Here is a 25,901-nt window from a genome sequence, read left to right as displayed (position 1 = left end):
CTTCAGCCATTCGTGCTCCCCTGAAGATTAAATACAATTGTGATGTAGTTGGACTTTCCTGCGATTTTATTCATTGCATTGAGCTTTTCTCACTATTTCTGAGTCCAATTGAACATTTTTGGGGAGTTTTTTTTTAGATATTGCGTTCACGAGAATGGCGGACGACAAACCCGAAAACATAATGCCGACCATGGCTGTTGCTGCTGCGGAGACATAATAATCACAGAGCACATTTTCTGCATTGAGTACAGTACTTGGTATATTTTCCTGATTTTACTTACATATTTTTACTAAAGTAACATTGTCAATGAAGGACTTCTAACGGAGTATTTTTATAATATGGTATTTGAAACTTTACTTCAGTAAAGAATGTTTCCTCCAACCCCGCAGATCTATGTGTCCCTCAGGATGAATAGTAAGTTTAATTAGTACAGTACTTTAGTTTATGATTAAAAAATAATTGGCATTCCCTTCAGCCTCAGCTGTGCTTTGTGTGTAGTTCTATCAAATGCTAACACACTAGACTAAGATGATAAAGGCGGTCAACGTTAAACCTTCTTAACATCAGTTTAGCATTGTTATTGTTACACTATGACAAAGTAAACATCACAGTGCCTCTTCTGAGTAACTTCTCTCCACCTTCAAACCATTTTCGAAAACAAATGGGAGTGGCAAGGTGAAAATAAAGTTGATGCTAAATGTACACTCTACTCAAGTTTAATTATAGCATTCTTATACATTAGTCCTATTCTGTAATTGGCTTTGAGAATATTCATCTATTTCTTTTTTAGTACATTGCCCTTGAAAACTACATGCTTATGAGCGATAAGTGGTGATGGGGCAGCAGCAGATGGCATTTCTAATTCACTCACTTCATTAGCACCAGATCATCATTTTCACAGGTTAAGGAGGGCCATTGGCTGGTTTTCAGGTATAATTGGCTCTATCATCGCTGGCTAGCAGCCAGTGAGTACAATGATCAGTCATGCAGCTCCTCTAATATGGACAATGTTCAGTGTGTGATGGACTGAATCAATCACCGGCCTTTCGCTGCTGGAGGAGTTATGTGTATAAGAGGGGTCAGGATCTTAATAATACATCTGTGATTAGCCATATTGAGCGAGGATGCACAACTTGCAGCAAGCTTTGTTTCACAGGCCTTTAAAGATAGCGCTACTGTTAAAGTTTCATGAATGATATCGCAGTGAAAGCCAGCATAAGGAGCTATTAATATTTAATATATTCCTCCATGAAGAATGTCAAAGTCTTCCGACATCAGCTAAAGTCCTTCTAACTCTTTGTTCTTGGTCATCGAAGTTGATTATTTCACTTTGACTCAAATTACTTTTCCCTTCACACTATTTACTGGATACAATTTGTCACATATTTGGTTGTGTACTAGACACTTTCAAGACTTTAAAAATAATTTTGTATAACTTTTTGTAGAGGCCAAAATCCAATATTGATTCTCTATTGGCTTTTTTTTCTTTTTTTCAATTCTGGTTTGGAGATTATTAGCAGTGCTTGTATTAAATATACTGTGCCCTTAAAGATTCTATGGTTGTGAGTCATCATCGAAAGATAGACAATAAATAATTAACAAATAAATAAACAACAGAGATCATATTCAGTTGTTCACACAAATGGCAAGAGGAAGAGCAAAGAGTCATTTAAATTGAAGACTAGAATGTTATGGTTGCTTTGAGACAAAGGCATACTTTATATTATACACAAACATCTTTTCTTTGGCAGGCATAACATATTGTGTTTTTCATGCAACGATTGGTGTCTGTTTCTCTCTCTATTTGCCCAATTTTTTAATGTGCAATTGCTGCCAGGAAGGGGGGTACAAATTCTGAGGGAAGCAGCTGGTGCTTAAAAAGAATCAAGAATGAAGATGTGAAAAGCTGGAAGCAAACCCATATGTCCTTTAATTTAACTGATGAGTAAAAACAAAGAAACAATGTCAGTTAAACACAGGGAGTGAAGGGAGCAGACACAAAAACATATGTTATGATGTGTGAGTGATTAACAACATGGGGCTGCAATTAGCAAATTTATAATAAATGCTGTAAAACTTAAAATGTACATGGTTTACATAATGGAGAGTCAATGTTTGTGTATTTTCTCTTCCAGGAATTTAGTCACGTATTTGATAAAACATGCTTGTTGTACGTTATATGTTTTGGATTTGTTAAACCATCAAAAAGCTTCAAAGTTTACTCCTGGAAAAGTGCAGTAAAAAATACAATATCTCACGGCTTATTTAGCTTCTTCGTCTGCTTATGAAGATCATGTGATATGATCGAAAGCTCCAGACAGTCAGTTTCCTGCTGTTTCCTAATTGGAAAAGGAACTTTGAAGCTCAATGTTTTCGTAATGTGCATGGAGAAAAAATATAAATTTGACAGTTTGCAATTCCATGACAACTAAAGAACAGCCTCCGAAAAAGCCTTTATTACAATGTTACATTAAATCAGTATGAAAACAAACACGCTACTGATTTCACATATGAAGATCAATGTACTCATGATGAGGATTACTATACGGCTTGTGAAAACTTGTGTTGAATTTTGGGAAATGTTGGCATTTTTGGAGCTTGTCTCAAACTAAAAATCCGGATATCTCAGCCTCTGGTGATCTGATTTTGATCATTCCACTTATCCTTACTCATCGTTCTCGAGCAACTTCTAAATACAATTTCTGGCATTCTTATTAATGGGTCGAAAGTCATAAGCTGGATGACTTCTTAGGTGGTATCACCTCTGTAAAAACTGTATAAAAACATAAAACTGAGTACATAAGCTATGTACGTGTGTAGCGTCCAAATCTTTAGCAGAATGTAAACCTTAAGTTGACGCGTGTTTCTTCTCCTTATCACATAGCTCGTGAAATTATTCACGGCGTTAGTACACTGTCCCAAGTATATACAGAGTACACCCAGTGGTGGGAAGTAACAAGTAGGAAAATGTATATGTTTTGTTACATTACTTCTACTCCACAACATCTCAGAGTAAAACATTGTACTTTTTACAAAACTGCATTTGTTTTATAAATTACTATTTATTTCACAGATATAGATTATTATTAAAAAATATTATCAACAAATAAACTATGATATATTATTATAGATTCAGCTACCCAGCAGTATATAAAGGAGGCTAACTAGACGCATCACTATAATTCAGTCATATAATAAGTCAATATATGACTATGAAGTGAGCCATTCTGCATAATGAGTACTTTTACTTCTAGTATACATACTTTGAGTATATTTTGATGCTGATACTTTTGTGTACTTTTAGCGAAATACAGTTTTGAATGTGGGACTTTAAAGTTTTAGTTGCAACAGAGTATATTTCTACACTGTGGTATCGGTACTTATCTGACTTATTCTTCCTCCACTAGCTATGACGCGTCTGAACACAGATGCCCCGGATGTTACCGTTGCCTACGTCATATAAACAGGAAGTACGATGCTAAAAGCGGTTATTTCAATTATCCGACAGTAAAAGAGGCTCAAAACAATAAAAACAAACGTTTTAACGAACGCACGAATCCTGGCATTGGCTGTTCGAAAATACAACACAACACTTGTTGGCTGTTCCGGCTTCCGTAACTGTTGTTTGTAAACGTTAACCTCCTGAGTTAGGTCGCGAGTAAACTTTTGCTAGGATGCTAGGTTAACTTAGCTAAAGGTTTTCGGGATGGGTTTGCAAGTTCCATGAGCCTGCCATGAGGCTACTTAACGGTTACACAGTCTACATTACAAACGTGTAATTAGCGGTAAAATAACTGGCTGCATGTCGTCGTTATGGAATACAAGGAGCTGAGTCTTCTTGACAAGAATATAACAAGGTAACGTCATTGTTTTTGTTTATTTTATTCACTGAACACATGTTCACATACTGAGTTGTATGAAACGTTGAATTCATTCAATTTGCCTTCAAAACATGAGTGAAAGTGCAGAAATATTTATATTATATTTATATAGCTGTTATACTTTTACCTCAGTGGAGCCTTATAAAATACTTAAAACAATCTGAGATAGAGAAGTCATTCACATAGTTCATGTCCACAATAAGCTCACAACCTGTAAGAGGGAAGTAGATTGTTCTTCATTTTAGGGCCTCACAATCCCAAGATATAAGATATACTGAATATATTTTTGTAGACGTTACCTTGATTTTCTTACACTTTTTGGGGACTTTTAAAAAATAGGTCTGGGCACAAAACGTCCCTTTTTTTCGTCCATGGTGAATCTGTCGTTTCACCTTGTTGCTTTCTGCCTAGTCTGCTGGACGTCCCCCTGAGTCCCACTGTAACATCACTCAATCTGCACTGCAATCACATCCCCGGGATCGAGGGCCTGAACTCCGCTTGGCACCTACGCCACTTGGACCTTTCCTCCAATTGCATTTCTAAGATTGAGGGTCTAAGTTCCCTCACTTTCCTGAGGACTTTAAATTTATCCTGTAACTTAATCACCAAGGTTGAAGGTGAGTCTTTTGTCACAGTTTTACTCTGACGATAAATGTTTCAGCTTTGTGGGTGTTCTCCAAGTAATAATTCTTCATTACAGACTCTGAGCTGTGAAATCACTCAGTTGTTAATGTCCCCTCCCTTTACCTCAGGACTGAACGGCCTTGTGAACTTAACAAGATTAAACTTGTCCTACAATCAGATAAACAACCTCACTGGTGAGTTGAACACCGACTGACCATTGTTGTGTCATTCTTTCTCTGCGCTCAAATATAAACATGATCAAGTGACTGACATGTCAATGCTGTTGATTCCTGATGTCTTTTTTTTAGGCTTGTTGTATCTTCATGGCACCGAATACAAGCTGAAGCACCTCAGTCTTCACGGCAACGATCTGGACAAGATCGATCACCTCCTGCAGTGCCTGCTGGGATTGCAAAGTTTAAGAGAGGTCACTTTGAGCCAGGACGGCAGAGACAACGCTGTGTGTAGGTCACCAGGTAAGTTGTAACTAGTGGTTGGACTGTAATATTACTGTAATATTACCTGTAGATATTTACTCAGGTAAACTTTCAGTCTTTCATCTTCACTTCCAGGAGTATATATATCCATCTATGCCCATCCTCATGCACAGCCTACATACCTATGTGTACTTCTACTTCATTCTGTCAGCAATTTTCTTATTTTCCTTTTTTACACATGCTCATCCCACACTCTATTAAACACAAACATATGTACATTATAATCAAGCAAGCTTACTTTTATGTTATTCCCCTCAAGAAGGGAAAGGACTGGAGCATGGAACCGAAGTGAAGTCATACAAAATATCATTTAGGCGTTATACATTTAATTCATTTATTCAAAATTTGATAGAATTAGATTTTTTGGATCCTCAAAGAAAAAGTCAACCTTTCCATTTTGAATATTTTACTCACAAAAAAAAACATGCCACAAGCTTGTAGTTGTTTGTTTGGGAGGGATGTATTTCCAATTTTTTAAGACGTCTATCTCTGAACATGCTTATTGTAAGTTGCTCTGGACAAAAGCATCTGCAACACTGATGTGATATATTGGCATAAGATTGACAGCCCTGCATATAACCTTACCAAATAATGCTCTATAATGCTCTACGGCTTTATATTTTGCTATTGTGTCCACCACATTTCTATTAATGAGGGTAGACTAAATATCAGAAGCACCTCTCAATTCAGCAGCACCACAGACTCGAGAACCAAAACAGTTTGAACGATCCAATCATCATGAAGGTAGGATTTATTAAAGTATAGCGATTAACCTGCCAACTGAGTTTATAGGTTTGATTTGTGTGCTATAAACCTCTCTCTCTCTCGCTCTCTCACGCTGTCGCTGTCTCGCTGTCTCTCTTTCTCTCTCTCTGCATAATAATGAAAGCACAATGAAAATCAGTGGTAGTTGACAGCTACTAATAGTAATAACTGCGATATATGTCTCTTTACACATCTTATTTCAGTTTCTTTTCATAATTGTATTGACTGAATTCATATGAATATAAAATCTTTGCTGTGTTTTCCTGTTAAGTTATGCTGTGCACTCATTATCCATATCTCCCAGTTCATGATTAATTCACAGCAGTAGCTGTTGAGAGCAAGTATTTAAATCCACGAGGACACACTTAAATTATTCTTCCAACCGTTGCTGTCAACATGTGAAGTTACACTTCTAGTGCTCAGTTCTCATTGGGTGAGCTGCATCAACAGTGCATATGAGGATAGTACACCGAGGAGAAGTTGATCATTAAGATATCGATTATTTAATGTTGTGCAACATAACCACTCTAACACTTGCTGCTTTAGCCAAGCCATAAACAACTAATGTGACACGAATATATAATGGAGTTCGTGGACGGTCTTGCAGTTCTTTCCTTGTCAGGTTTTTGTAATGCATGTGTGTCTGTCTTGCTGCAGGTTACAGAGAGATTGTTATTCAGTCGTTGCCACAGATCTCTGCTCTGGATGGTCTGGACCGGCTGGGAAATCCATCACATCTAGGTCTAGGTAGTCCCTGTGATATCCCCGGTCTGGAGGACTATGTGGACCTCCTGCTGTCCTCTGATACTAGTCACAATGAAGCGGTAAGTTTTGATGCCATACCACCATCAGTAGCCTTATATGTATACGATTATATTTCACTTGAAATACCATATTCAAGTTAAATTGTTTCTTAATTCAACATTTATTTAAGCAGGAAGAATTTTGAAACACACATCTGGCCAACGTGGCAGCATAGAAATGTCAACACATAGTCACAGAAGAACACGCACCATTGTGTATATGTATATGTAGCACGATAAAATCGGACACGTGTTTGGAAAATTCATATACACATGCATGAAAAACGAATGATAACAGGGAAGTTGTTTAACTTTAAAATAGGTCTGTCAGGAGTGATAATGACTACTAGCACTGTTTCGTTTAATGATTTGAGAAGGACCTGTTGCCTACCATATATGGACATGAAGGATGCCGAAAACGGAGCGAAGAAGCGAATAAAAAGGAGGAGAAGAGAGGAGTTCGGGGGGGAGACCGATTTTTGATGACTTCTGTTTTTAGGTGCATGCTCTCGACATTTTGACATTTTGTATTAACTTTTAGACACTTTTCCGATATTCAATTTTTGTAATTCGATATTTAACTTTTTGTGAAAACCAAATAAAACCGGTTTGTATTTTGTGCATTCCGACCAAAGTCCAGTGTTGCTCATCTCTGGTGGGGTTCCCGTAGTCTCCTAAAGGTAAGAGTGCTCTTCCCCTGGGATAGGCTGACAGGAAGAATTTAGATTAGACATAGAATTTGAATGATATTACTGTTAAAAGCTAGAGATAAGATAAGTGTTGTTCAATATTGTTGTGATTTACTAACTTGGATGGCTCGGTCTGATTTCATAGCTCTGTTATGAAATTGATAATTGATTTTGAATTAGTTTTGACTTAGATTTTTGATGAGAATTGATGTTGAAGCTCTGCAGATGTATCACATGTGATGTTGCAGTGTTGATGATGAAGCAAAAGGGGTTTAGATTGGTACTCTAAGTTAGGGGTGTTAGGGCCAGGTTCCTGAAGCTGCCCTTAATAACCAAGCGAGGTTCTTAACCACACAGGGTTCCCCCCCCAGGGGTGGCCCATGACAGCGGGTCCACCCTGGGGTACGTCCAGTCCTCCACCTATTGCACACACACACCTAATCCGTTGATATGCGGCTGTCGGGGAGACCGGCGTTTTTAGCCTGAAATAAGAGATACGACGGTGGCTAAGTTTAAGTTTCCATTGCAGGTTAGAGAAGATGTCACTCTCACCACACCCCGCATCGACGAGGTGCTGACCCAGTTTCGGCAGCGGATTGCCTCCGAAGCGATCACAGATCCAGTTGTACAGGTTCGCTCCACTGTGGCCAATCCAGCAGACCCAGTTAACGAACAACGCATCAGGAAACTGGAGCACCAGATGTCCCAGCTCATCCAGAAGGTGCTTATTTTACACTGCCGAAAGCCATTAAGTCAATAATTAATACTTATTTGTGTGAGGTATACAGCAGGTGAGAGTGGGTGAAGAAAAAAACATTGATGGATTATATTTAGATTTAAAAATACAGCAATACTTAGCCTGCATAGGTAATGGTCCTCTTTTACAAAATAGGTCATAAATCACATATGATATTAGAAACTGGAGTATTTCAGGATTTGTCCCTAAAGATGCCTTTGGGATCTGCTTAATTTGTCAGTTCTAGATTAAGTATTCGTGGTTTCTAGGCAGCAGCCCAGCTTTGATAGCAGTTATATTTTCTTTACCTTTTTTCGTGTGATGTTTTTATGTTTGAATTAGATTCAAAAGTTGTTTTTTCTAAGTGTTACTATTCATGTTGCTGATATGTCTGTCAAATATATCCTGCGTTTTATTCATTTATAATTTAGTTTGTATTCATGCAAACAGGTAGTTGTCACATATTTTGAGTATGTCTGCGATTTTTAACCAGGCTCCTGTCGGTGACAAATCCAGTAGCCCTGCTCATTCTGGGGCAACGGTACGCAAAGCCAAGAGGGACACCGACCGCACGTCAGAGAGTGAGTGTGACAGCGGGAAGGACAACAGGAGGCGCACCAGGATCCCCAAACACCGTAACAGCATATCATCGAGGAAGACCCCCAAGAAGATCAAGGGCCGGAGATCAGACAGGTGATTTTACACCGAAATATCTCTGCACAAAAAAGATGTTTCAGTTGTCAGGTTAACGACTTTAAGAATAATTAGTTTTGCCGTATTAACGCGTGTTGTCCCTGATTTTGTTATAGTAGCTAAATTCCACCCACACAAAGCCTAAAATTCATCAGCACTCTCTGTTAATGTTTTAAAACTGAACTGTGTGAAGACGTTTAAGTTCTATTGGACTCTATAACAAAATCAGGGAGAGTACCTGGGAGGAGCAAAATGCAGCAATGAGTATTTCCATTTTGAACAGCATGCATCAACGTAATATCATATCTTGAAGATAAAGGAAACCCTTTTACGTCTCAGCTGGAAGGCGGTGATGTGGTGAAGTTTCCTCCTCTCTGTTAGATATTACAACTGCCATCTGAGTCCCATGATTAACGATCGTGCTTCAGTGGTCGACCCCCCTCATCTAACTTCATCAGCCACTGATGACATGTTCAGGACGTAGTCATTTACCTTCAGTAAGCTCCCAACTCTCCTCATCAGAGGCAAGGTGCTTTTGAAATAGAAGCTCCAAATTCAATTCAAAGTTGTTCAAACTTTGCTTACCTATAATAGTGAGCGAGTTGTCGGTTTTGACCTTTATTGAACCAGACTTAAGCTTGAGGGCTGTTGTATATCAATTTTACAGCTTGTTCAATACTGGTGATTTGTTTTATGTGCAGTGATCAGGAGAATCATAAACGGAGGAGTTTAAAGTCTGCTGAGGGGCACGGGAGGCCGGCTGGCGGCCTAGGGGGTACAGCCTCAGCAGGGCTGATGAGGAGAGGACCTGTGAGAGCTGCTGAGGCCTCAGGCAGCATGAAAACCAAGTCCGCTGAGGAGGAAACCTACAGGGTACGACATGGATCGCTCACCTGTGGTCTGAACAACAGCTTGAATGTAATATGAAGAACGTTATGTCTTTGTACAAGAGGAGCATAGACATCCTCCGGGTCTCTGTGAAAGCATACTTCATTTTTATTTTACACAAAACTAATACGAAACAACATGCACATACAGAAACAGAATAACAGATACCCAGAAAACGAAGACAATAACAAATATCAACATTTTCCGTTCGACTTTTTGCTCATTCTCAGAAACTCTCGTCAATAACCTAAAACAACTGACTCTTAAACTACGTCCCAGTCAAGTCAAATGTATTCGTTTAGTACATTTCATGCAATGTTGGCTCACTGTGCTTCACACACAACAAATATGAACAAAATAAAATAGGACATGAATACATATTCAGTTACGTAAAATAAGAAGCGCCCAAGTGGTTCCAATGATACATTATTTAAGATTTGGTCACAAAACATGAGACATAACATCACACTTGGGAGTCCACCGTCTCTTTGGTTATTAAAGTCAAAAGAAATGCTTTAATAAAATAAAATAGTTAATCATTGTGGTCCTCTAACAGGTGCACTATGGATATAAAGACGTGAATACTTAATTTGGTCTGAGATTTGGGTGTGCTATGCTAGTAGCGGCTAGAGTAGCCTCGAGCTGCTAGCCTCATGCAGAGGTCTGATAAACTCTCCTCTTTCTAACTCCACATTTTTTTCATTTCACACTTGTAGTCCTCAGACCCTTGAGACACCGACTCAAATCACTTGAGGCAATTTATCTGATTTCACTCGGCTCCCTGTGGAGCCACAAAAGGCTTTATGCAATGTTTTAAAGATGTGCAGTGGTACTCCCTAAGACCTGTAAACAGACTTTGATGTGTAAAAATCCATGGAGTTTATCAATATTGTTTTTTTAAGAGGAATTTACCGATACTTGAACCCTTTGAAACAGTCCATGTTATATTATTCATGCCGTATTGAGCATTTGTGTGTGTGTGCATGTGCTAGGCTATTGTGGAAGAGCGTGACCAGGAAAGGGAGAGGCGTTGGAAGGCTGAGCAGGCTGTGAGGAAACTAACTGAGGATCGAAAGTGCCTGCAGACAAAGGTCAGCGAGGAGAAAGACCTACAGAGCATGGCCCTGCACACCACCGACAGGTAAGCGGAAAACCGGCCGGACACACACAGACGCTCGCTGGCACACAAACTTCCACATGAAGCGGTGCAGTAGCTCTAAAGCAGATATCATGAGTAAAAGAGATAATTGGACTTGTCTCTGTGGATTTTGGTCGTTAACTGCATCATGGATTCTCATCCATTTCAGCCCTCTTCATCTTTTGTGTTGGCTCTCCTGAGATCAGGGCGCGCTGCCTGTCTCATCCTTGAACAATGAGTATCCATCCCACCATTAACAATCCTCACTATCATTGTCCTGTAGCCTCTCATCAAATCAAGCACACATTTTGGCGCCATTACTCCAAAGCCCTAAAGTAGGCCTGCAGCTGTCTTCGATGTTAAAGCTATTCGTAGAAACATCATGAACCTACGCACCCAAACCTGTACTCCTATACGTGAGGCCGTTTGGCTTTGACACTGCACACATAGAGCCGGGAGTAAGTATTGTAAGCATCAAACCTGCTGAGATGAATCTGCATTATGGTCGTAATTAGAAGCTTGGTGACGGGCATATGTCGGCTGCATTACATGAATCAATCTGAACTGTCACTGTGTAATGACACTGAACACGGCAGCGACTGTTGACTCCCTCACTCATCAGGTTTACAGTGAAATGACTCACCAGGGCTAATCAAAGAAGGGGCAACTGTAGGTGGTCGTACAGTGTTTCCTTAATTCTCCATGTGTGTGCTGTCTTTGTTTTACTTTCTACCAGACAGCCCTTCTATATGTATTTTCATATTTCCATTTTCTCTTCCTTGCAATAAGCTTTTGACTCTGTTGTAATGTCATATTTCCTCAAGTCTACAAGCTATCACATGTTTAACAGCAGGCAATAAAGCACGGGTCAATCAAGGGCACCACAAAATTGACAGTGGTTGCCTATACCAGTCATTCAGGGTATTACTCCTGCTGCTCTTATCATGCGTTCTACCCACACAGACTGAAAGAATTGTTGCTAAAGGAGCGATCGGGTCGCTCTGAACTGCAGACTCGTGTTGAGGAGCTGGAGGGGAGGTGTCGGTCTCTAACCCAGCATGTGAAACAGGCCCGCAGCAGTGAAGAACAACACAAGACTGCACTGCGCAGACTGGAGGAAAGCATCTCCCATGGAGAGGCACTCGGGGCTCGCCAGCAGGCTGAGCAGGTACAGTAGTTGGTTTATTATACCCGAGAACTCTTGTATCACCATTGTGATACAGATGGTGTTCATTCAGTCAGGAAATCAGAGCTATTTAGAGTCATATACTTCTGGAAATGTCATGCTGTTTCTGTTACCTACAACTGAGCACGTTGACTCCCGATGTCACTATTCTTTGTCATTAAACCAGCGCAGTAGTTCAGTGATCTCTCCTGCAGAGGGAATGTATGCAGCCAGATGAAAGCGTGCAGCAGAGCGAGTAAGTTCAGCTCTGACAGTATCTAATAAAACACGGTACAAAACATGTGCCGACCTTCCTCAGATGAAGCGGCACCAGGAGCTGGAGAACAAGGCAGCAGCTCTGAAGAGAGAGTCGGACATCCAGAGAGCCTCAGTGCGTCACTACAAAGACAAAATGCAGCAGCTGCATGAACTGCTGGCATCCAGGGAACAAGAGCACAGGTACACCTGCAGGGTTGTATTCTGGATCACTGGTAGGAGTGTTGGTATGAAATGCCTTCTTTCTGTTGCTCTCCCTCCTCTACAGCTCAACAACAAAAAACACTGTCTAGGCAGTGCAAAGAGGGAATATCCTACCAATAAGGCTGTCTGATGAGCTCAGTCTGCTGCAGCCTCATATTAGTCGCATATAAACCTTTGAATACAGTTTTTCACAAAACGAGGACTTTTGATTTTGTAGCCAATCTCTCGTATTGCTTTAGAGGAGATCTTTTAATGATAGAGGTCCAAACAGGAGCACTATTGTTATAATAAAGACTTGGAAAAAGGTGAACCTATCCTCTAAGATTTGAAAAACTAAGTTTTTCGGGGGATTTAATATTTAATATTGATAACTACTTTCTATTTGTAGCAAAATGATTTCACTTCATACATCTGCTGGATCTAAATTAAAGATTCAAATAATTACCTTTTTAAATATTTACGAGTGGATATTGATTTCATGCCATGTGGCTGCCCGTTAGGCACATTTAGCATTTATACTCTTTATTGCAAAATGTTCAAATTTGAGTCCTCAACTTACTGGATTTATTTTAAATATACAGTTGGAATTTCATGTTATGACCCACATATTTCCATTTGCATGCCATCCTATTAGTGTTAAGGCCCCAGCAGCCTTTAGAAACGGCTCAGTTTGCCGTGCTCGTTTGCGTTGTTTCACAGAAGACAGCTGGATTTGCGGTTGCAGCCTGGCGGGGCAGATTTCAGAGAGGCAGTGGCGAAAGAAGTTGCGTCAGTGGAACAGAGACACGGCCACAAGGAGGTGGAGCTGCAGGAGAAACTGGCAGAGGGCAGGAAACAGTACGCTGCTCTGGAAGACGAGTTCCGCATGGCGCTAACCATCGAGGCCGCTCGCTTCTCCGAGGTCTGATTTAAAGATTGAGTCATACCATACAGGTGGCCTGTAATCACTGAAGTGTTGTCTTGAATTTTACTCTACATTCTCTGTACAGTTTAAGCTGATAAAGTATTACTGTGTCCAGTAAAAAGAGAAATGATTGACCTGGAATTGACCCCAATCTAGATAGATTCAGCGTTGATGTGAACGCTGAGATTGAATTAGGGTCGTCTGACTCTGGACAGTTAGTCTGTAATTGACACAGAAAGAAAGTTATACAAAAGGATTGTATTAGAATCAATCTTCTCTTTATGGTTACATAATTGATTTATTCATTCTGCACAAAATGTAATCTTCTCTTGATTGCTACCGCTCACACAATTTTCTACTGAAAGGCTTCAACCTTTGACATTTCGGAAAAGTCTGAATAAGATGCAGATTGTGAGTCGCTGGCGAATGGAAACCTTTAAATAATAGCTTTCTTGAGATGCGTACCTCTGAAACATTTCCTGTCAGAATGTGACATTGACTAATGTCAAGGTAATGCTCCCAATGCGCTCAATCAAAGTGCTTCACTCTGTTCAACTCACCTTCGATTCCACGTCCTCGCTCTGCTTCTGCAGGTGAAGGAGGCTTGTGATCAGATGACTGCACAGCTGTTGGGGCTCAAGGCAAGCCTCGCCCAGACCCAGCAGAGGGAGAAGAAATCAGGTTCCCTGGTGCAGGAGCTCACCGCCATGGTCAAAGAACAGAAGACCCGCATCACTGATCTCATCAAAGCCAAGAGAGATGCTGTCACTGATCTAAGGGTACAGCATTAAAGTGAAAGAGTGAGATCTGACTGAATTATTTAGAATAAATTCTCTGATCTGGAGTGAAAAATCACATTATATATAAGCAATGTTGGGCGAGCTACTTGTACAGTATAGTGAGCTAAGCTACCAGTAACTCTGCATTAAATGAAGCTTCGATACACTGAACCTACTTCTGAGAGAAATTCTTCAAGCTAAGCTGCAGCAACATGGCAAAAGTAGTTTAACTACATCAAAGCAATTTTTTCTTTACATTGACTATACAATCACGCACCTTAATACAATAGAATATACACCTTCCTTGCACTTATGTCCAGGTACTACTCTGTCTGTAGCATATTCATCTAACTAAACAGTGACTGTGCAACTCCCTCTGGATCAATTCCTCTCTGTTCTCACCCTCTGCCACCTTTTCATGCAGTAAACACAAGCTCGCTCGTCTGTATTTCCCGCAGCGGAGACGTGATGTCATCGTCTCTGTTTATTTGTCCCAGTCCACCCCTGCTGTCAGCTATACATACACATACTGATCCCCTCGCAGTTTTATTTCAGACCGCAGGAGAAAACTCTGCTTTCAGAAATGCTCGGGAAAATGTAGCTTGTGTGGACGCTACCTCACTACTTGATCAATAAAAGAGCTGAGCGACTAAAAAGCTATTTAAGTCATAAAACGGCGACACTCTCACCACGATGCTGAGAAATGTTGTTGAAATAGTAACGCCACTACATGTAGCCCCTCTGCTGCCCAACACTGTATACCAGATGCAATAGAGAGAGAAGCAGTTCTGGGCATCCGTCATATTATTCAGCCTGAGCCTTTAGGAGACTTTTAAGACTTCATGAATGCTGAATGGTCCAGCTGCCTTTCCATCTGTCAGCCATGACAGATGGCTGTTGATCATTAATACCCTCTCTCTCTCTCTATCTGTCTCTGGCTGTCTGTTTCTGTCCCTCTGCCAGAACCGTCTGCATTCCTTGGAAACGGAGGTGGGGCAGGACCGGCGTCTCGGTCTGCAGCTCGAGTTGCTCAAGAAGGACTCGGCTCGACTGTTGTCTCAGCTGACAGCTCAGGAGTCGGTGATCGATGGCCTCAGGGCAGAGAGGAAGATCTGGGGCCAGGAGCTCGCTCAACAAGGTGGGAGGCGACCAGGAGACACATGTTCCCCACTTAGAATGAGCCTTTTAGTACATGGATCACTTTGACAACTAGTTTTAGTTGCTCATCAGACACTAGTACAGGTTTCCTCTTGAGTCCAACTCTTTTATATTGGCCAGCAGAGTGAGTCACTCACTTTAGAGTCAGCATGAAGGAGACATTAGCTGTTTGGCTTAATACTGTATGTGCAAATGTTTTATTTAATTTTTAACAAGTAAAGCCTGTCATCTAGTGGTTATTTGTGAGAAACACACTCGGTAGACAGTAGACCTTCCAAAGAAATCCAATTTACAATTTGATGCACTTGTCTTGACAAGGAGCGTCTTTGGCTCAGGACCGTGGACGCCTGGAGGCGAGGATAGAGGTGCTGAGCGCTGAGCTGGAGACTCAGAAGAAACGGAGCGAGAGGGACAACGATGCCCTAAAAATCAAAACTAAAATCATTGATGACCAGACAGAGACCGTCCGCAGACTCAAAGAGGTAGTGGGAAATAACATTTATTTTGAATTGATGAAGGCACAACGTTACTGCGTCAACATTTGTATTTGTGCATTTTAACATGAACATTACTATGTGACTGGTTTATGGGTGTTTTATGTATTTCCATCGACACGCTTTCTGTTTTTATCGTGAAACACACTGAAGCCATTTCTCCGTCTTCCTGCTGTCTAGACCCTGCAGCAGCGCGATGATCAGATCCGTAGGCTGAGTGAGGAGGCGGTCAAGGCCCAGAAGAGTTTCCAGCAGCAGCTGGAGGAGGAAACGGCTCAGCAGGCTGAGCTGAGGGAACGGCTGGAGCATGTAAGTCTGCGCAAGGAGGAGCTGAAACAGCAGCTGGAGGACAAGGAGGCGGAGCTTGAGGAGATCAGAAGAGTTTACAGGCAAGCATCCCATCACAAGCACACACATATTACTAGATATACAGCTACAAACATAGATATACCTGGAAAAAAGTAATTTGGAAGTATTATTTGATATGAATAACTGATGTTGTACTGTTTAGAGTAAAGACCACTACGGCTCATGACCTGAACCAGCTCCCTGGTGTTTCTTCACCATCATCAAGTTGAGTTTTTTTTTTCCTATTACTCCATATCTATTTTTTCTACCAGTGATTCCAGTAAGAAGTGGCAGGCGAAGGCAGACCTGCTGACTCAGCTGGAGAACCAGGTGAAGCGCATGAAGGAAAACTTTGATTCCAAGGAACGTTTGCTGCTGGAAGAAAGAGACAAAGCAACAGAGGCGTACAAGTATGATACAACACATCCAAGCAAAAATGTGCTGTTCTGTTACATTTGGGGCCAATGTGTAGTTATCAAGTCTCGGTTCTAATAGCCCACATGTTTTTGTTTTTTTAGACTATCATTAAACATGGCTCCTCCTTCCCTCTCGCAAACCCAAAAGCTAGAAAACTTTGAAGATTCATAACAGTAATAACATTAGTTATGAAGTCTGTCGTCAAATCCTGATCAGGGTGTATTAGATCCGCTGAGACAGAAGCGGAAGATAAACACAATATTAGTTTATGTTTATGTCAGTGATTCTCTTCTGGGGCCGTCCACCCTAGAAATGTTACTGTACCCGGGCAGTTAGCGTGACACCCATGTGTCTTCTATAACATTATGTTTTATTTGTTGTTTGTCTGGCAGAGATGCAGTGGAGAAGTTGCACTGTGTGGATGATGCATTTCGTCGACAGCTGGAGTCCGGCCAGGTTACCCATCAAGCTGAGCTGCTTCGACTGGCCAATGAGAAGCAGAAACGGATTGAACAAGCCAATCAGAAGGTAAAATATACACACTAGGATAGTTTTCTGGCTTTGTGCCAGCGTGTTCATATGTGACACATATGAACAAAAGCCAAGTCTAGCCCTCAACTCTAATGTGGATGAGGATTGATCAGTGTGTGGTAAATACACTACAAATAGTCTGTAATGTTTGATGTTGTACAGTAGTGTCATTTTCTAGTGTTTTACCTTCTTCGCCATTCAAAAAGGTTGTTATATTTAACCATTATAAAATGAAAATAAAGAGTTGTGTATGTGTGTGTCTTCTTCAGGTGTTTGAAGTGGAGGAGGAGATGCGTCAGCTGTTGGAGGAGATGGAAACCAACAAGAGAATCATGGAAGAGAAGATGAAACGTCTCACAAGTGTACTAAAAGACTTCTAACAAATGAAATGACTTTGCAGCTATTTCAATGTATGAATTTAAACACTGGAGTATAATTAGTTATTTTAAATGAATACATTTTTTTATATACATGTTCTATGTTAAATTATTTTTGTATTTTAGTATATTACGATTTATCTAATAAACACTCTTGAACAGATGTTTGTCTTTTCTTTAAATTATACATACCGTAAACTTGATGAGAACGCAGGGTATGATGGGTAATATTTATAAAAACAAGACTCGAAGATTCAAGAACTGTGATTTCCCAAAATAATAAAAAACTGGTTTTAAAAACGAAAGAGTGACAGTAAATCAAATAAGTATTAAGTAATATTATTGTTTGATTGTCCGGTTGAAGGGGGGGGGTGGCTCAAAATCAGGTTGAAGGGGGGGGGGGGGGCGCGCCTCGAGCGGGACCAGTGTTGCTCCGGCAACTGTAACCTAACGTAACGTCCGTTGATTTAAAACCCCCGCAGGTTGAACCATCGTCCCGTTGAGATAACATAACGTTACGTTATGTCGGAGTGTAGCTAATGCTCGTTATTGCTAAAGTTAGTGAAACACGTTGGCTGACTATAAGCAGGACTCTGTTTTAAAGAGAAGAAGAAGAAGAAGAAGATGGAGTTTGAGGCCACGGAGACTGTCCGCTCGACACCGAGTCGACACGAGAAAAGTTTGGGGCGCCTCACGATGAAGTTTGTCAGTCTAATGCAAGAGGCGAAGGATGGCGTCCTTGATCTGAAAGTGGTCAGTGAAACGGCCCCGTGTTTTTGGGGTGAATTAATCTATTAATGTGTGTTCTCTAGCGGCCCCTCGGCAACAAAGGGCTGTCAGCCACAAACCTCAGTCAGGTGCATTGATTTGTTTAACAGGTGGACCAGCTATAGCCGCCATTACCTCCTCGGTTGAACACCACACTCACAAGCAGTAAAACAACATACTACTTGTTTACAGAGGGAGAGCGTAACTACCAGATTCTAGTCAGATTGTTAGTGGTAATAAACCAGTTTGTACTGTTAATTATTTTTAAAGTGAGCCCCTCCCCCCCTTCAGTATAGAGTAGCCTAAAGTCACGAGGAAGTCCAATTTATTACTATGTTGATTAATGAAATCAGGACTACATTTAAAGCCCAAGTAGAGTTAGCCCAATCTCTTGTGATTGTAACACCTTAAAACAAGACCATATCTTACTCTGACCCAATGTCATTAACTGCATATCTGTGGGTTATCTATCAGGGCAACCAAAAAGTGATGCATCCTCTTTAATCTTTAGTTTTTAGGGCCCTGATGAGGTAAAACTATAAAGTAATTCACATGTGTGAAAAAAATGCAATAATTAGGAGTAATGTCCAAACAAATGCAATATAGTTTTGTGTTTTTCTGCTTTCCTATTGGGCTAATGTTCAAGATTTATTGTAGATTTGCTGCATTCCTGTGTTTCATGATATAAACAGAATATCTTTGTGTTTTGGATTGTTGGTCAGACAAAACGACACATTGGAAGATGTCTCCTCAGACTGGGAAAAGCAGGGATGGACACAGTTTTCTGATGTTTTATAGACTAAAATAATCAAGAAGATGATCGACAGATTAATCGATAATGAAAGTAGTTGGTAGTTGCGATATAGTCCATGGTCCTCTGACAGTTTCCTTCCTACCGTCTCTCAGATTATTGTCTGCTACAAACTAGAAACAGTGAATGAACATTTCTAAGCCCGTCCCCTCAAGTGTCTTCCACAGTTCTACCTTATTTTCATCACATTAGTAGTAGTTTTCCCTCCCTTCTTGCGCGCCAAAACTGGGTAATGTTTACAAAGCAGGCGTCTTGGACCCTTTCCCCCCTCCTCCTCCTCCTCCTCTACTATTGTAACTGTCCTCTCCTGCCAACGGGTTTTATTTTCTGTTTGTGCAGCTTAATTTGCCAAATCCTTGATTTGTTGGATTTGGATTTGTTGTTCGAGTCTTCTTTCCCACAGAAGTTCTGGGTTTCCTGTTAAAGTGTCTGTGATGTTTCTGTCAGCGCGGTTCATATTTAGCTGCTGCTCAATAAGAGCCTTTATGGGAATGTCTCACTGAATCAACAGGCTGCAGACAGCTTGGCAGTGAAGCAGAAGAGGAGGATATATGACATCACCAACGTACTGGAAGGAGTCGGCTTGATCGAGAAGAAAAACAGGAACATAATTCAGTGGAGGTTCGAAAAATACAGTTTTCATATGTTGGAGTCTGTGAAATATCTGCTTTCTTACAGATAATGCCTTCGATATCTTTGAAGTCTTGTCGTCCGTGTGAAACATTTGAGAGGATCTCCCATCCTACCCTTTTAGCCATTTCATTTTTTAAATTAAATGAAACATTTTGACGCTTTTAGCAGCCAAATCTAGTTTTTAGTTGCCTGTTAAGCTGCCAAAATGGAGCAAAAACATGACCAGTATATGACTTGTGCTCATACCTCATAGTTGCCTTTCTGATGTGTAATCTTCCTCGTATCCAGGGGAGAGAACTCAGGCAGCCAAACGGAGGAGGTGACGGTTTTGAAGGCCCACATTTCTGACCTGGAGGCTCAAGAAAAAGAGCTGGACAACCAGAAGGCGTGGCTGGAGGAGAACATCAAACACTTTAACCTCGATCCCATCACCAGCACATATCCTTTCATGCCATCTGGCATTACATGGAGATGTGTTGCTTGTACCTATTTTAAGGTTATTTAGCAGCGTACTGTGGCACTAAACGCATTTAGTGGCGAAAACATTTCTTTATTATAAATTATAATTATAATAAATACAGATTATAAATACAATTGCTATTGTTGGTCTCTTGTGAAATCACAGCCGGGCTAATCCTGAGTTGCACCATGCTCACACTCTTGTTTTTCCAGTTTATTGTCTCCATTTTCCTCCCCAAAGTAATCTAGCTCCTGTTTCCTTAACACCTCTCCACTTATAAATATGTCACACATGAAGACATCTGCAGTGCCTTCGACGGAGAGACTCTCCTCGCTATAGTGGCTCCTGCTGGGACCCAGCTGGAGGTACCGCTACCTGAAACGGTTGGTCACGTCTTACAAGCTTTCTTTATTGATTGGCATACATGTAATCACCAAAAAGACAGGAATTCACCATATACTGGATTCATCGGTTTCTATCATAAACCACATGTAGTCTGTTATAGAAGCAGAGGCTAACAAGGGACAGGGTTCTCTGCATTTGGCTGCTTGTTCGGTATGTATTTTCTGTAATGTATATCAAAATAGTGTCGTTAAATATTAATATATATTAGGGAGACAATTTTCTAACTTTATAAGAATACTTAAGCACATGCTGAGCTCCAGCAAGACACTCTGGAGATGCTGCACTTTAGCTTACATTCATAAACACCCGTGTCTCAATGACTACTCTCCTTATCTGTGAAAACACAACGCAACTCTGACGTTTTTGGTCTCTCAGTCTTGAGGGAAATTTAGCTGTTACATGCTCCACTATGTTTAAAAGCTAGTTGCACACGATGTGTGGCTGCTGTTTTGGTGCTGAGCAGGTAATGTGCTTTTTCCCGCTGCCTGCTGCAACTGAAAATCATGCAGTGAGAGTAAATCAAAACGGGAAAGTTGTGGCCATAAAACCAACAAATAGCTGCTCTGCTGCTATCTTTTCTGTGGGTTCGTCACTACAAAAGACCCATTTCATGGACAAGTCCTGTGATCCCTTGTGTATATAAAAAAAAATATTTTTTGACTGCTGTAATGACGCTAAACTTCTCTCCACTGCTGATCCTCAGGGCCAGAGTGGACAGAACTACCAGGTGAACCTGCGCAGCCACTCGGCCCCCATCCAGGTCCTGCTCATCAACAGGGATTCAGACTCCACAATACCCGTGGTCTTCTCTGTGCCGCCCACTGACGACATCTGTACAATGCCAACTCCCCCGAGCACCCCCGCCAGCCTGCTGAGGTTCCCTTTGTCCACGTCGGTGTACTCCACCTCCAACACCACCTCCTCCTCCTACTGCAGCAGCAGCCAGGACTCCCTCTGCTCAGACCACCAGATGGTGCTGCCAGAACATGATGAAGTGCTGACTCCGTCCTCCAGCCCTCCCGATGTGCAGATGGGTAAGTACAGGGACTTTGAGGATTTTAATGCTTATTAGGGTATTCTAGAAAGCCACCATGTGCAATTATTACTGATTTTGAATGGCCTCTCTTAGGCTGCAGTGAACACAATTGGACAGACAAAAGCATGACTTTACACTCAGATTTTTATATTTAGTGCACAGTCATATTTTATACATGCAGTAAAAGCTTAATAACAGAAAGGATTAAATGAATAAAGCCAGCCACAGCTTTAATGGTCAATAAACATAAGATATTGGTTGATTTTCACCTTTTCAGTCCACACATTACAGTTTGACAATATCAAAAACAGGCCTGACAAAATATAGATCCCGAACACGTTGAATAAACTATGGCCTATGCAGAAAAGCTATCTGAACAATAATCCCAAAGCACTGTCACACTTGGGCGTTTTCATTTTTCTCTCTCAAATCCTCATCATGATCTATTTGAAGTAACATCCTCCACCCCGTGAGTCAAAAGACGTTGGTTTGAGTCCCTCCCTCTGGTTTTGTCACTTATTGTAATATGAACGGTGTTGGACATCCACAGTGATGCTGGCTGACTGCGCTTGATGTTTCACTTAAAGTAGAGAAAATCCCACCCGTGTAGACTTGTCTACCAAATGCCACCAGTAATATCACCCAAACAATAGACTCCATTGCCACATAGCGACAACCGAAGCAGCAGTTGTATATAACAGCCCTGCAAGTGTGTCTTGCCTTGCTACCACATAGGAATGAGCTAGTTTCAATCTGACTGCACCTTTGGGAAACAAAGGTCAATGAATCCAAGGTGTGTAACGCGGTTACTCATTTTAAACTGTTTAAATACCCAGAGTTCTCAACGCTGGATGCTGCTGCCATTTTTTTTGTGTGTAACTCTGCACTTAGACATTCAAAGATCAGACGATCTACTTGTTGTTGAACTGTGTTGCATTATACTGAGAGTAAAACATTTAGCTTACTATGATGGTTGACTAAATATTGTCTGAGACACTTTTTCAAATCTCTGTGTTGCATTCAAAGACGCTCCCATGTCCAAGAACTGGAAGTATTAAATTGCTAAGATATGTTGTCAGGAAATCAAATCCTGAAGACAAACAGTAAGAAAACACTTCTGTCATAAAACGCATCATGTGAATCTGGTTTATTGCTTTCTATCAGCTGACTCAGAAATATCAGATGTCATCTTGTCCTGACACGCAAGAACAGGAAAAGTTTTAGTTTTTTTATAAAGTCATTGCTTGCGTCTGTTCTACACTGTGATCATAATGTAACCGACACTGTGTGTGCGTCATAGCTTACCTGTCTCAAGCAAGTTTAGTGTTGAAGTTGATTTCATAGTGCAGTTGGCTGGACCATAAAAATGTATGTCTGTAGAAAATGGTCAATATTAAGAAGGTATTAAGAAGCAAAAGATACGCGACTACCGGTAATGAGAATGGTGTTTGAACTTTGTAAACTCAGTGTTTCGAAAGCCTTAAATTCTTCCTCTTCTTGGAATTTAGAGTATCTAAAACCGCTCCTTTTCATAAAAGTTTCCTCCATCCAGCTAATCGTCTAATGTTTCTGCATAAAATTATCTAGTTTGTCAACAAGTATGATTTCTATAAACCCTCCACAACAGCTCTAGTGTTAAGAAAGCAACACGATCATGATGTAAAGCAGAAAGGCCACAAGGTTCTTTCACATGACGGTTCAATAGAATAATTGAGTCAATTGTACAACATGCAGAATTTGAAACATCTGTGGAAGAGACATCTTGTATGTATAACACCACGCATTGCCTTGTTTCCACAACCCAGACGGAAAGACTGCATTTACATCTGTCCCCACGTCAGGTCACGGGAACGCACTAAACGTAAAATAAACGTCCAGTCTGTGCGAGAGACAAACCACTTCTTTATCCGGAGCTAGGACTCTAAGAGACGAATGAGTCGGGATGTGCTCAGATGCTAACAGACTCTTATTCTTGAAACTCAGTCAGACCTTTCCTCCAGGAGCAAATGAGGAATTACCAAAAACAATCTTTGCTGTTGCACAACACAATATTGAAGATGTTGACAAAGAAAACATAGTGCGTGTTTACGTGATGGCTCGTCCAGGTTTAGAGATGCTGGTCGGTGCTTTTCTTTACCTCAAGACACAGCCAGGAAAAATGAGCACAAAAATGTCACTTTACAGCTCAGTATTGTTGTTGCACCTGCAGAGGGCCACAGTCAGTCGGCAGCAGTGCTGGAGCAGCAGCAGATGGACCTGGAGGGCCCAGAGTTCCAGTCTGTACTGGACATGAGCAGCCTGTTGAAGCTCAGTGCTGAAGGACTGATGAAGGACGAGCGAGAGGGTGAGATACACAGCTAGTTTCATGTTTTCTTCACTTTCAGTTTCAGTTGTGGTTCTGTAAAGGCTTGAAGGTGTAAGCTTTAGGACTTGGACTGGTGGGAGGCTGACTAATATTCTGATATTTTAAATGTACCACTTTTATCCTGCTTTGATGGTTATGAATTCATGTTGCATCGTCTGCAGTGAATGTTCCGTGTACTGAGAAATGGAAACATGTTGTCTTTAATTCTCTTGTAGGAGCCGTCGACCTGATCGATGAGCTAATGTCGACTGACGGTAAGCGTCTCAAAACCTTGACTAACTTTATGAATGAAACATTGTGTCAAGTATTTGGAATTACCTTATATTTAAAAAGATAATCAACAAAACGAAGAGTCTAAAGCCGTGCCATCAGCTCTGTGAGATGCTAACATGCTAACAATGACGAGGTTAACATGCTTTAGGAGGTGTAATGTTTAACAGGTTCAACATCTTAGTTCAGTGTGTTAGCATGATACATTAGCACCAAAGTTCAGTTGAGGTTGATGGGAATGTCATTGTGTTTGACCTGATGGTGGCGCTAGAGGAAAAGTCAGAAGGACCTCCTCACAGCACCGTAGATATCTCTATCAAATTGAATGGCATGATACAGTTTATGTCTGGACCGAAATGGTCGACCGCCCGATGTTTGTTTGTTTGTTGCTAGCAAATAATTCTATAAAAATCTCTTTGTTGTCTTTGTCTTATTGGTGATTTACAGTATGTTGTGCTGTTGATGCTCCTCTCTCCTCACGCAGGAATAGAGTACAGCTTCAACCTGGACGACAATGAGGGAGTGTGTGACCTGTTCGATGTGCAGATCCTAAATTACTGATGGCTAACCGCGCCTCCTCTGCTGCACGCCTTTACAATCTCAGGAGCCACCTTTGCCTCTCTCTCTAAAGACACTTCAAAGATGCCTTCCCCCCTTTTTTGTTACGATGCACAGCTGATGATCAAACATTCCATTGTCATATTAAACACTACTTTTACACACACTTAGACTACAGTTTAAAACACGGTGCCTGCTTTAGTTCACCGTGAGACATTTGTGAAGCCACGAGTCATTATATGTCCAGTTGAATGGTTGTGCTGGGTGAATACCGCTCCCTCAGTCGGAGTAAGCCGGGACGAATCCTTCAGCCTCCTACTGCACTTTGACATGTTAGTATTTTTGTATTTTTCCACATCCAGTGGAAATTCTGAGATTATACGACAGCTTTATTTTCTGTTCACGAACAGTTGTGATTGTGAGAGTGTTTTCATATTGGTTGATATTCAGAGTAGCTTGTAACAACTCAGTATTTACTGCTTTCAAACATTTGATAAAGGGTCGATGACCTAGTTCTGGCTGTTAAGCCATTTAGGATTATGGTTCTTTAAAAAGCATATTGTGTAAAAACTTACCCAATTCAATAGTTATATTTGATAAAACGTCGTATAGTATTTAATGAGTGAATGTTTCGGGTATATTTTGTGACCTTGTTCGAATGTGAAAATGGCAGAAAGGTTTATTTTCTAAATTATTGTGACACTGCCATTTTGGGCCTCTATTTTTTTTAAGTTCGTGTATAATTAGTTATATATTTAAATTACTACATTTTTATTTAATTTAAGAAAAAAATGTTCTTTGTTCTAAATAGTGGAAGGTGATGCTGGTTCCCTGCCTTAATTGTAATAGAAGTGAATTTACCATATTTCTGACCTGAAATAACAAATCTTACGAGCCTAAAGGGGCATTTTTTGTATATTTATAGTTTTCTTTGGTTACAACAAGTCATGTTTTTTGTGACACTTTGCTCTTTATTTGCACAGTTTTGAAAGTTTTTTTCAATAAACGGATTTAAAATTAATTTACAACCTTTTTCTTTTCTGACAAATAATGATTTGAGTTTGGTTTGAAGGAAGGAAAACGAGCACAAATTATTACTCAACTTTTGTCATGTAAGATTCGTTTGTTTGAGAGTTGTCGGGGTTGTCTTAAACCATGCAGGTTTTTTTATTCACACACAAAGTTTAATCCCCAGGTTGAAACCATTTTAAAATGTTTTGGCTGAGT

At 40.7% G+C, this 25,901-nt stretch overlaps 2 protein-coding genes across 2 annotated transcripts; both read left to right on the top strand.

Annotated features, from left to right (window-relative positions):
- Positions 1–3,514: 3,514 nt before the first annotated feature.
- Positions 3,515–17,523, top strand: lrrcc1 (leucine rich repeat and coiled-coil centrosomal protein 1). The gene is made up of 19 exons (XM_079285279.1): positions 3,515–3,858; positions 4,294–4,499; positions 4,635–4,700; positions 4,815–4,982; positions 6,426–6,592; positions 7,790–7,981; positions 8,490–8,689; positions 9,391–9,562; positions 10,570–10,718; positions 11,679–11,883; positions 12,200–12,339; positions 13,060–13,261; positions 13,858–14,043; positions 15,007–15,181; positions 15,520–15,683; positions 15,876–16,084; positions 16,316–16,453; positions 16,853–16,988; positions 17,261–17,523. The coding sequence occupies exons 1-19, from the start codon at positions 3,815–3,817 to the stop codon at positions 17,369–17,371; spliced, it is 3,030 nt and encodes a 1,009-aa protein (XP_079141405.1). The 5' UTR covers positions 3,515–3,814; the 3' UTR covers positions 17,372–17,523.
- A 469-nt stretch (positions 17,524–17,992) lies between these two features.
- On the top strand, positions 17,993–24,677 carry LOC306788813 (transcription factor E2F5-like; the record flags this gene model as incomplete). The annotated part of the gene is made up of 8 exons (XM_079284477.1): positions 17,993–18,121; positions 19,459–19,568; positions 19,869–20,018; positions 20,315–20,423; positions 21,149–21,479; positions 23,691–23,825; positions 24,062–24,100; positions 24,601–24,677. The coding sequence occupies 8 exons, from the start codon at positions 17,993–17,995 to the stop codon at positions 24,675–24,677; spliced, it is 1,080 nt and encodes a 359-aa protein (XP_079140603.1).
- Between the last annotated feature and the right edge of the window lie 1,224 nt (positions 24,678–25,901).

The sequence above is a fragment of the Melanostigma gelatinosum genome (assembly GCF_949748355.1).
Source record: "Melanostigma gelatinosum genome assembly, chromosome: 15".
Taxonomy (NCBI): domain Eukaryota; kingdom Metazoa; phylum Chordata; class Actinopteri; order Perciformes; family Zoarcidae; genus Melanostigma; species Melanostigma gelatinosum.
This window is presented reverse-complemented; position numbering and strand designations above follow the sequence as displayed.

Coding starts and splice junctions, on each gene's coding strand:
- lrrcc1 (XM_079285279.1), top strand. CDS start 3,815: ATGGAATACAAGGAGCTGAGTCTTCTTGACAAGAATATAACAAG. Junction 7,982..8,489: donor TGTCCCAGCTCATCCAGAAG/GTGCTTATTTTA, acceptor ATTTTTAACCAG/GCTCCTGTCGGTGACAAATC. Junction 9,563..10,569: donor CTGAGGAGGAAACCTACAGG/GTACGACATGGA, acceptor TGCATGTGCTAG/GCTATTGTGGAAGAGCGTGA.